At 35.2% G+C, this 12,354-nt stretch overlaps 1 protein-coding gene across 4 annotated transcripts in view; it reads left to right on the top strand.

The window, feature by feature from the left end:
- SLIT2 (slit guidance ligand 2) overlaps positions 1-12,354 on the top strand; it is a 283,621-nt gene that overhangs the window by 231,031 nt on the left and 40,236 nt on the right. For 3 of the 4 annotated variants that reach the window (XM_064449221.1, XM_064449222.1, XM_064449224.1), the window contains 5 exons: positions 773-841; positions 3,291-3,362; positions 3,587-3,658; positions 4,993-5,064; positions 7,606-7,769. In XM_064449221.1, the coding sequence (XP_064305291.1) occupies positions 773-841; positions 3,291-3,362; positions 3,587-3,658; positions 4,993-5,064; positions 7,606-7,769 (449 nt within the window). The remainder of the gene's footprint in view (positions 1-772; positions 842-3,290; positions 3,363-3,586; positions 3,659-4,992; positions 5,065-7,605; positions 7,770-12,354) is intronic. The other variant, XM_064449223.1, reaches the window with a different exon arrangement.

A 12,354-nucleotide genomic window follows, 5' to 3' on the forward strand; every position in this document is an offset into this window, starting at 1 on the left:
GGATTGTTACATTCCTTTGCCTGAAACACAGGTGCTGATACAGTTTGATGGCTCTGCACCTGTTACCTCTAAGAATGAACAAGTCTGTTATTGAGAATTATGAGCATGGAAGAAGAGCAAGCAATATAATACAGGAGCTGTAAACCTACAAAGAGGAAAAAAATAATCTTTTTTTTAGTGAAGGGTAATTGATTACTGTATTTAGTCCCTAACATACTGCATAGGAACAGGCTTGTAGTATGTCATGCTTGATATATCATGAGATCTACAGGGAGAAATTAGGGAAGGTGACCTGAACTGCAGGCATGACAAACGCTGTTAGACCTGAGACCAGCCCTTGCTGTTTCTACTGTAAAGGGCTACCTCTGCATTGTCAAGGTCTGTTTCTATTTATCATAGCTCAAAGTCAACACTTAACGTGACTTGCAGAAGTCAGTTTTACTTTCCACCTGTAGGTGCATGTGAAATAGGGATGATAAAGACCTCATTTTGCACAGTTTTTATGAAATAATAAAAAACACTCTGTTAGAGTTGGTTGTTGGTTGCCACTTCATAATATTAATAATATCCGATACAATAGCATTTGGATTTTAGGCTATAGGTCCTCAATTGTGTCTCTGAAATCCAAAACGTGTAAGATTTCTTATAAAAAGGAAATACTATGTATTCATTTGTTATTAACTTTACTGTTGGATTCTAAGGTTAGTATATGAAGATGCTACTGTTTTAACGAAAAAAAAATAATGCTCTATGTTTTATTTTTCTGTTTTAGTTATTTGGATGGAAATCAGTTTACCCTTGTTCCAAAAGAGCTTTCTAACTACAAGCATTTAACACTCATGTGAGTAGATTTCAAGCAACATTCTCCACTGAAACGAAAAAAAACAAACCAAACCAAAAAACCCTAAGCCTTTGTACCTAAGTTTAGTTATAAGAAAAACCCATAAAACATATCATATCTTTTAGCAAACATAATACCCAACCACATTTTATAATGTAGGATATTCTAGTCTACTTATCACTTCCTACATATAATATACTCGGTCATGTTTTATAAACAGGGATATTTCATTCCAGTGATTACATCACAAAGTAAATAAGTGGAAATTATAGTTAACCTGAAAAGAGATGTAAGTTCCTATAACATGTTTTAAGGTAATGCAGCTTTTTGTTACCTAGCTTCATAAAGCTACTAGAATTATTTCCATTTACAAAAGAAACATCCTGTGATATGCTTCACTTCATGGTATGCTTCCCATAAGAATATCACATACAGCTGTTGTAATACGTAAATGTAACCCCTTCTGTTTCTCCCACAATATGTGGTTTAATGACTGAAGAAGAGAGATTGCCTAGAGCACCTTACTCACAACTCTGTTGCTGACTCACTCTGTGATTTGAGGCAAATCACTAGCTGCTCTAAAATTTATTACCTCTGATTCATGAATTACTTGAATATGATTTCTGTACCTTGTAAGAGTGCAGTGAGAGAAACAGGAAGACTGTCGATGTAAATGACTGTAATTCCATGGCCTTTGTTAGGACTATAAAAATTTATACCAGCTGAGGTTGAACTGCGTAACATTCTGAAAGCAGTTTGTGGTTTCATTATAATCAGAATAAAAAATGGAAGGGAGTAACAAAATCCCTTAAATATCTTTTTTACTGTGTTTAGAGCTTTGTTGCAAAATGAAAATAGTTGGGCCTTCAAAAACAAGAACTTGATTTCCTTTATTTGCCTCATGCTAGACAAAAGTGGTCACGGTCACAGATTTAGAAAAAAACGTATTTCCAAAACTTTTTGTATTTTGCAAATAACATAAGAAAAAAACCCTTGCAATATTGTCAACTGTATACAGCACAGAACCTATAGGAAATCTTTGTGGATTGTTTAGGGTAGTTATACAAGATCTAACTTGCAGCACACAGAAAATATGAACTTTGGAACGTCACTCAGTGCAAGAAGTAAGCGTATAGGTTGGATTGTATGCAGTAACAGTATCAGTGGAGGCTGGCTATATGTCTAGACATGAGGTTAATTAGAGTCATAGTGACAAGCCTTCCATCACAGAGGTTAGGTGCTCATGGTCTATTTTTTACAAATACAGCCAGAAATCGTATCGCTTTACCTCCTAATCAGAAAATACACACAATTTAGCAGACAAATATAATGCAATAAATTATAGATGAACAGTAAATAAAATGCAAGAGTATTAACATTCTTTACTTGTCAGACCTGTGGGGCACATTATTATAATCTCTTCTGAACGTATTCTCACACTGCTGTTAGGAAGTTGAGAATGTTCCTCAGCTGTGTTTACAAAACCAAAACACTGTGCGTAGCTCTTCTGTGGCCAAACAAGGAATTACATACGAGTCTCCTGAGTTCCAGATTAACAAGGAAAGTTGTTTATTTCTAAATTTTTCTTTCTCTTTTGAATAGATTGCTCTGTTATACTTGCCTAATATGTTTTTTATTATTAGTCGATTTTCTTACATGCTTTCAAGTAATTTCAAGGGGAGAAATATGTATATTGCATAGTTATTCAACATTACTCTTAAATTAAAATATCAAGGTCCTCTCAGAAACAAATGCTATATTTCACCACAAAATACACTAAACAATAGTGAAATAGTCAACAAAATGAAAACTAAAGCACAATAGGATACAGAACAAGCAGTATTTGCGTTTAATACAGCTTCTTCAAAGCTTCTTTGAAGCTACTGTCTTTGAAGCTACCACCATACGACTCCAGCATCCATCACACTTATGCTTAAGATTATATTCATTAGAATATTGAACAACAAGAAAGATGTTAAGGCTTCCTCTATAACTCTTAGATAGTGTACTTTATAATAATAGCTCTGGGCTTTGATGTCTTCAGCATATAAGTGTTAAGTACAGTATTAGATGATATTTACTCAGGTGTCATTAGGGACATGACTAGAATGATTTCCACTTTAAAACATCACTTTAATTTCTATACTTGGGTCCATGTAGGATTGCATTATTAACTCAGTAGCATGATGGACATTGCTGTTGTGTAAGAATGCATTGCACTGCTTTTTCATCTGTGTTGAAATGAAAATGCTTTTCATTGATCAAGCTAAACACTTGCTGGGCTTGTATATGGCATGTGAAAATAAAAATATGTGCTGCTTTAAATATTGATACCAATGATGATACTACTTCTACTAATAAAAGTAATGTGTCTGTCAGTTTAACTTACAGTGTTTCAGGACTGGGGCAGTCATTTTAAGGTCTGAATTTCTGAATTTATTTTTTATAGAGATTTAAGTAACAACAGAATCAGCACTCTTTCTAATCAGAGCTTCAGCAACATGACTCAGCTGCTCACCTTGTAAGTTTAAACATGTAACAGTGACTCTTTGGAAGCATTACAGTGGGGTTTTTTTGTCTTGGAAAGAAAGGGCATTTAGTTGATGTTAAAGCTTGCTTGTTGTGGAGGCTGTAAAATAACTTGTTTCCTAACTAGCTGTGTGTGCAAAGGCTGGTTTTGGTCGTGCTCTGCATTGTTTTCTGAATGGCTGATATACTTGCTGACAGTATTTTATATATTTTCAGAATTCTTAGTTACAACCGCCTGAGGTGTATCCCTGCACGGACTTTTGATGGGTTGAAATCACTTAGGTTGTTGTAAGTAGTATGTTTTAACCATTGCTATTTTCCAGAATTTTTATTTGTGTATGACAGATAGCTAAATCTGTAGGAAGTTACTAGATTTTAAAACCTATCAAGTATTTCATCAGTGATAATTACATAGCCTTTAAAATCTAAGTGGCTTCATTCTGGGGAACTATACTCTCAAAATTCTGCACAAGAATTTATATGACCCTGGACAACATTGTATATAAAGACATACACTTTTTTTTCTTTCCTGCTTTTTAATCTTGGCTGTGTTTCTTTTCTGTGTTATGTTCTTCCTTGTTACAAACATTAAAGTCCAACAAAAATGCCATATGCATTAAATTCCTCAGTATATATGAGGGGGTTTCCAGTTGAATTTTGAATATTTTTATTCCAACAATAAATTTCTTTCTTTGTTGTTTCATTTAATACGGGAGTATTTCCAAAACCTTTACATCATGGTTTACTATTAAAAATCAATAAAATTACTTTCTGGTTCCAAGAAAACTTTTCATTTTACCACTGGGAAAACATGGTTGAAAGGGCACAAAAAGGGACAAAGGAAAATAAAGAACACTCTGTCTAGTTTAGAGCTTCAGTTTTTCATTAAGAAAGGAAACAACCACAAAACTGCAAAAATTCTTCCTCAAAAGTCCCCAGCAGAATGTGTAACTTTTGCCTCCATTTGGGTAGTTTATGACCATTTAACAGCTTAGTTGGATTAAATGTTTCAAGCATGGCATTATTTAAGTGTGTTTACATAATGTCAGTTATTTTATATAAATATGGATAATTTCAAGAACCATAATTCTCACTGTGCTAGATAAACCTGTAACTGAATGAATTTATAGAAAAGGAGAGAGATTTTTGTGCAGGTTTGCTACAGGAGAGGTAACACTAGTCTCAGTATTGATGCTTAAAAAGGCCTTTAGTTCTTTAACTTTACTATCAAATTAGGGCAACAACCTTAATACTTACATTAATGAACAGTCAATGCCTGTACTTCCCATGAATCCTTGAAAGATTAAAAAAAACTTACAAACGTAATTCATGGGAATTTCAGGGAATTGCTGAAAAAGTCAGAAATAATAACTCTTCTGCTGTCCCTAAATCAAATCAGTACTTTGCAGAAGTGTGCCTACTTTTACTGGCCTTTATTCTTTCAATTTAAAAAGAATCATATTATTAGTAGTTCTTATGAAAATTCAGGATGAAAAAAATCAAATTATGAGCAGGGTGCCAGTTAAAGTGTGTTTAAACAAAAAACCAAGCCAAAAAATTTTTGCAAAGTTAACCTGCTGATTTTTATGCATATAGATTATTTGGTTAATTTTCTTTTTAAGGTCTTTACATGGAAATGATATTTCCGTTGTTCCTGAAGGAGCTTTTAATGATCTTTCAGCATTATCACACCTGTGAGTATTCAGATGGTAACTGTACTTTTTAATATTACATTTATGGTTGAACAAAGACAAAATGCAAAGGCCTGCTCCGGAACAAGCTCGTGCACCAGTACAGGGCAGGGTCTGTCCAGAGAGCTAGCAGCTCAGCAGAAAAATCCTGGGCCTCCTAGTGGGCAGCAAATTGTACGTCTGCTACGTGCCCTTATGGCAATGAAGGCTAAAGACGCTCTGGGCTGAATTAGAAAGCGGGCAGCCAGGTGACTGAGGATAGTAGTCACTCCCTTCTGCTTGGCCTTCCTCTAAGGCCACATCTGGAATATGTGTTCAGTTTCTCCAGTACAAAGCAGATGTGTATGAACCAGAGCAAATCCTGGAGAGGGGCAAGCAAGGTGGGGAGGTGGCTGAATCATATGAGCTGTGAGGAGAGGCAAAAGGATCTGGGCGCATTTAGCCTGGAAGAGGAGATGCCAAGGAGGGGCCTAATAGTCTTTAAGCCTCTAAGGGGATTATAGCAGTGATGGAGACAGATTTTTCTCAGAGGTGCACAGTGAAGAGTAAGAGTCAACAGTCACAAGCTGCAACAAGGGAAGTTTGAACATAATGAAAACTTATTCACTGTGAGGGTGATTTAGCTGTGGAACAGGTTGCCCAAAGAATCTCCATTGCTGGGGATTTTCAGAGCTCAGCTGGACACAGCCCTGAGCATCCCTGGTCTGACTTGAAGCGAGCCCTGCTTTGCGCAGGAGGTGAGACTAGGTGACTCCAGAGTGCCCCAAAGTATTCTATGATTCTGTGTCGGTGTCTGTTAAGTTGACATGGCATCTGATTTCAGAACATCATTTGAGACAATACTTTTCCTGTTTTTAATTTTCAGTGGGAACCTAGATTAGAACAAGTTACCTATCCATAAACCTTGTTGTGTTTATGGATAGTTATTAAATCTTTGCTTGCAATTGAGGAGTAAGTTGACTAGTGCCTTTAGATATATCTGGTCTTTATGTTTCTGAACAGCTGCCATTGTTAGAAACCTAATTATTTACTTCTAGTTCAGTATTGGACATTTACATTTAATTTGCCATTTCTCAGAAATTCAGTGATACTGATTAAGCTTTAAGTCATAGATAATTCATTCAAATGCTACTATTAAACTAGCTTATCTGCATGAAATATCAGTAAAACACATAGATTTGATTATTGTTGCTGTTAGTTTTTTCCTTAATGACTACCAGTTACCCTTGCTAACATTCTGATTTTAGCAGAGTAATTGTGTTATCTCAGTTCAGGCTGATATTCACTCCCGCAAATATGGAGTGGACAAATTCTACGTATATCTCCTTGCATGGAAAGTTCACCATTACTAGGTCTGATTTTTGTTATGGCTCCGACTTAAGCCTGACTGAACAAGTATATATCATTTCTTGTGCTCAGCTGAAAGTATGTAGCAATAATTAAGAGAGAGCTTTCTGCTCTGTGTGGCAGAAAAGAGTGTTTCAGTAGTGGTTGTTTTACTACCTTTGTTTGCCAAAAATTTTCTTGTATCTCTAGAAGACCCACTTATCCAAAGTTATGGAACAATCTGAAAAAAAGTACTGAAGCATCTGGAGAAGGAGGATGTTCTAATAGTGCCATTTGACAGTGTGCACTCATGTCAAGATTATCTGTTGAAAGTGCTATGATTATTGTATTTCATAAAAGGAATATGAGTACATTCTTGTAGAAGAGCACAATGCTTCTGTCCTCCCAGTTAACTACACAACATATCATTGTTCTCAGAGTTTTAAGAGTATTTATATTTATAAATATAAACAAGAGTATATTTAAGAGTATTTATAGTTTCTAGCTCAAAATAGAAAATAGAACTTAAAAAGCCTTTACATAAATTAGTTCTGAAACATCTCTAGCTAAATTGGTTTTTAATTAAAAAAAATCTGATTTATTTGAAGAAATGGATTTGCTTGCATAACAGGGCAATTCTTATGTAACTACCACAAAGGATAATGTAGTTTTATTTACTTATGCAGCAGAGACCTCTTACAAAATTGTGCACGTAGCTCTGAGTTCAATGGGAGAGCTCCAAAGAGGAAATAATTAAATCAAATTTGGAAGCTTAGAAACAGATGGTTTGTACCAGCCTGGGAGTCATAAACTGAAAAGGAATAATATCAGAGTGGAACTCTGTGGGGTTGCCTTGGCTGTTTCGGAAGAAATACTTCATTCTTGCTAACTTAATTTCCCAGTATCAGTTTCATTCTGCTGATGCAGCTGATCTTGGCCATTACATATGGTGAAACAGAGCTAGTAAGTATTGGCTCTCCAAAGTTCACGCATAATGCAGCTAAGAATAGCTAGGTTTCTGGACCAAGTTTACTGCTGAAACTGTCACTTCTTGATTTAGAACCCAAATCCAGACACTTCATGCTCTTAGGGTCAATTTGGTGGAGGGAGGGCAGGTTTGTGGTTTGAAGGTTTCTTTGCCAACCTGTTTTCTGGGTTCTCTTTTTTAAAGCACGCATTTAAAACTTTATTCCATTTTTGTTTGTCTGTTTTCCATAGGGCTATTGGAGCAAATCCTCTTTATTGCGATTGTAACATGCAGTGGCTATCTGACTGGGTAAAATCAGAATACAAAGAACCTGGTATTGCACGTTGTGCTGGTCCTGGAGAAATGGCAGATAAACTTCTTCTCACAACTCCTTCTAAGAAATTTACTTGCCAAGGTACTGTTTTTTTTTCTCTTTGAATTGTCAATTTTGAATTTCTACAAATAGTTGAGCTGTGAAATAATAGTCCTGTGTGCTCTATATACATTTATTATAGCATCTTCACTCAGCCTTGTCATCATTCCTCCTCATACCAAGAGATGTAGCCATTGGTTCCATTCAGGAACTGTATTTATTTTGAAGACTTCAATGCCTATTTCTTTTCAAGCAGTAGATGGAGAAAAAGCCTTTGGACTTTCAGTACAGTATTCCTCAGTACATGGACGTATATAGGTACATGGTACTGTCTCAGTCACGAACTACTATTTAAACATCTCCACTTCCCTTAGCCAAAGAATGTCCTTTTCCTTCAGACTGTTTACAGTAAAAACTGTAAACACATCCATAACCCTTGCAGTCTGCATTATCTAGTGGTACGTAATTGCATCAATATGTCCAGAATGCTTTCTCTGATGTTTCAGAATAAAGCATTAAAAAAGAAAAAAAAATAGATAAAGGGATCAGTAGATAAAGTGATGTTATATGGGGAGGTTTCTCAGGGTTTGGACCAAGAGTATTTCTCTCCATGTTGGTACCAACGTTGCTGGCATTTATATCACAACTTATATTGTTGTCTGTTAATTCCTGCGTTCTCCTTCTGAACCTTACTATTTTTTGGTTATAAAAGCACCTCTTTTATGCATACATGAGAGAGAACTTGGTTTGTTTTACTGTTTAATCTTCCCCTATTCCATCCATTTCTCCCTTCTTAAATATTTTGAAAACACAGAAGACTTCTGCTGTAGTTTTGTTTTTCATGGTCCTGATTTAGAAACACTGAAATGCCCCACTGGCAAAAAAAACCAACAAAATTTATGTGTGCTTATACTTGTAAGCCGTCACTAAGCTTATGGTTATTTCTGAGGCATCAGACAAACATGAACTTAAGTCTTGTTGAAGCATCTTATTCTCATAGTCTAGGTAATCTTCAAGCTATTTTGATTTACTCATCTGTTAATGTATCTTCAAAGGTGAACTTAATCCCTTTGGAATTTCTTCCTTAAAAAAGTGATGGGACTTTGTCAGAGTTTGTCTCATCTAAAGTTGTTCTTTACTGCATGTTCATGCTATTTAGTCTTCTCTCCTTAGGCTTTCTGTCAAAAAACTTTTTGCAAACAAAACCCACTGGAACCCGTTTTGTTGCGCATAATGCCAATGAATTGTCTCTCCCTCCAAATCCATGCAGTTTTTCAACAGTACATCTCTGAGGTCATGCAAGTGTTCACTGCATATGACACTCATCTGTTGGAAAGTCCCTTAGTCTAATTTTAGATAGGACACTTGCTGGCCAATCTGATCGTTTTCTCTACAAGCATCCACTGAACATTATTGCAGATATGCTCTTATTACACACTGTTTGGGATATAAGTAAAAGAATATTTGCAGGGACATGAAGGAATTGTTTGGTTATGTTCCAACTCTGTCAGTTTTGAAAACTGTATCACCCCTGCCTACAATCATTATTATGTTTCTGTCAGACAGTCCAGAAAGTGTATCTTACTCCTTCTTGCCCACCAGAAAATATCCTTTATATTATTACTCAGGGTAAGAACTGTATTTGTTTCACTTCCAAGAGTGGAAATCTGGTATTATGCGTACATTTGAGAGAAAATAATTTTCCTGACACTGTCCTATGAAGGTGCTCATAATTACAGATTGCAAATCAGCAGCTTTTCAGTGACATGATAGCCCTGTAAGACATTATGTGTCTGTTATTCAAAGATAAGTAATTTTATCTTTTGCTTAGAAATAAACTGATGAATAGAAATTAGGAAGCTGCTACATTCCTATTAGAACCAAAATTTTAGGCTACAAGTGAGAGGACTGTTTTCTGATATATCTGTTGATGGTCTGCTATTGTGTATATATTTACAGGAAAAGAGTAGTGTGTAATTCCCTTTTATCAGTATCTCTGGATTCAGCTGAAAATGAAATGGGTGTTTGTATTTTACTTAAATAATGAATAGTTCCCAGTGAAAATGAGCATTTTAAAAATGTAGTCTCACCTCAGATGTAAAGCTCCATAAAATCACTGTACCTTACTCTAATTTTATTAATTCTTTTACTCCAAGAATCATCCCTTAGTATTTTCCTCTTTCAGTTGCTTTTCTAGGTTTATGGGTGGTTTTTTTCATTTTTTATATGGCCTTTAACAGATTCTTAATCTTTCACTTTTACCCCTTTACCATCCATGCCCTGCTTCTAGAGATTCCAGGGCCTTGTGGTTTTCTGATACCAGGTAAGGTTATAAATAGATCTGGAATGGGTGATCTGATTAAAAATGGACCTTCTGACCTTCCTTTTGTGTACCTCAAGCAGACTTCTTTCCTAAGACATGCATGTTTGCTGTTTGTTCTCCCCTTTGACAAATTTACAGCTAGCTCTTCATGACGTATCATTTAACGTAGTGTATGAACAGTTTGGTTATTTTAAAAGCCTGAGTTTGAGGTCTGAAAATTATCTGACATTATTGTTTTCACTGCATTGTACTAAAATTGGTGATTTCATTAGCAGCTTTAGTATAAGTGACTCAGTGTAGATACAGATTTTTGAGGCCATATGCAAGAGAGGAGTTCCTCAGTCATAAAAAGTCAGAGCTTAAAGTTTGTCTTGCAACAGGTTTCTCTAGAAGCTGATTTTGAGAGGGTTTGTGTCATGGTTTTCTTCAAAAATATTAGATAGCTCTGTGTGTGCGTATGCTTGTCAAAATACAGTTAGTTTTTCATTGTTTACAACAGAAGACTGCTTATTTTTTCTTTTATTTTAAGGATATTTTTTTCCCAGTTAGGGCTTATGCAAGAATATGTATATCTACAATGTGAAAAACTAAACAATAGGTTATGAACCCAATTCTTTTTCATACACAAGTCTTTTAACACCTGTAAGCAGAATGAGGAAAGGAATGGTATAGTGCAAATGAAAATAGACTCCAGAACTGCCTTTCTATTAGACTTCAGTAAAAATATTTGAAACAGTTCCATTTTTTGATCTTACAACTGAAGAACGATAAACCAAAATGTTAATTTTTACTGGATACTACATATATAATGTTTGAACTAAACACAATACAAAATCAGATAAAATGTTGTTTACTATCTTGTTGAGACTTAGGTTCCCATTTTCTGGCTCTGTTTCAGAAGTGAAATTTAGATTACTAATGTGTTTAGGAAAATAACCTTAGTTACTGAATGTTTTTTAGTTCGTGCCAAATAATTAGCATTTTATTGCATACAAACTAGAAAAGACGATATGATGTTCAGAATAAACAGTTGAGGCAAGGAAGCATAGACTTTCAGGCTACAGCACAGTGTTACAATTTTATATTCTTTACTATGTGCCTTATTTTTTCCACAGAACCCTTTAATGTCCTCTATCAGTAATCAGCAATAGTCTAGAGTACACAGGCAGGACTCTCTAGATGTTAATTCTATGGTGCTTGTTTCAACACTTCTGCCTCTGCTCTTTGCTGGTCTAACAGAAACTTTAATCAGGTATAGATTTCTCTTTCAAAAGGTAATGAAGACAAGAATAGTCAATGTTCCATATAGATTGTAGCTTTGGCAATAAGCATCTTATCACAGATTACTGTGTTCATCTCTTTGGATTTGCTTGCAAGCTGTGACACAGAAGGATACCAGCAACACCAGATTTAAAAAAAAAAAAATAATTAAAAAAATGTCAACCTCTCCCTGTCTTAACACCCCCTGCTGAATCCTTATAATCACATGGCTTCCTTCCATGCCAGCTCCTCTACAATGATTTATTTGAGATTAATTTTGAAAAAAAAAGGAAAGAAAAAAGTAAAGACAATTAAGAAATCTTAGTTAAAAAAAAAAAAACAACAAACCCATATCTCAGTAAAAGTGCCCTTTTAGCTGGGAAAACTTTGCAGTCTGGCTCATTTTGAGTAAAACCTGTTATTAAGCAATCAGGCAGTTCCACCAGTAGGTCTCAAGAGTTTGGGTTTTGTGTCTAGTTAGAAGAAATTACTGGTTATTCCTTAAAATGTACAAATCACTTGTGGGTAACGGTTTTCTTCATAGGTGAAATCTGAAATGAAGCTGGTGGCAGTAATGCCATCAAGCAATAGAGCTGCAGATAGTAGAGAATGTATGTTCATTCTCTTAGTAGGCTTTTGGCCAAGTCACCCTTGTTTTCTCTTCCAGTAATCAATCTTTTGTCTGTCACAAAGTGTATGAAAATGATTCATTCTTTATACACAGGTGATTTCTAATAACCAGTGATGTCTTTGGGGTTTTGACCAAAAAAAAAAGGTCCTAACTTGAAATTTTACCATGAAAAGGCTGTATTAAAAATGTAAAACAAAAGAAAAAAAAAGCAATATCTAACAAATATTTATTTAATAGGGATAAGATTTATGTAGGCCAAAGCTGTAAGTCTGGCTTCTGAACTTTTGTCAATATCCATTTTGTCAATATTCATTCACATTTTGTCAATATTCATTTCTGAATTCTGTCGTTGTAATCATTAATATAAAAAAACTAGACTGCAAGCATGGATTGCAGCCCTCACTTGCATATAG

The sequence above is a fragment of the Phalacrocorax carbo genome, chromosome 4 (assembly GCF_963921805.1).
Source record: "Phalacrocorax carbo chromosome 4, bPhaCar2.1, whole genome shotgun sequence".
Taxonomy (NCBI): Eukaryota; Metazoa; Chordata; class Aves; order Suliformes; family Phalacrocoracidae; genus Phalacrocorax; species Phalacrocorax carbo.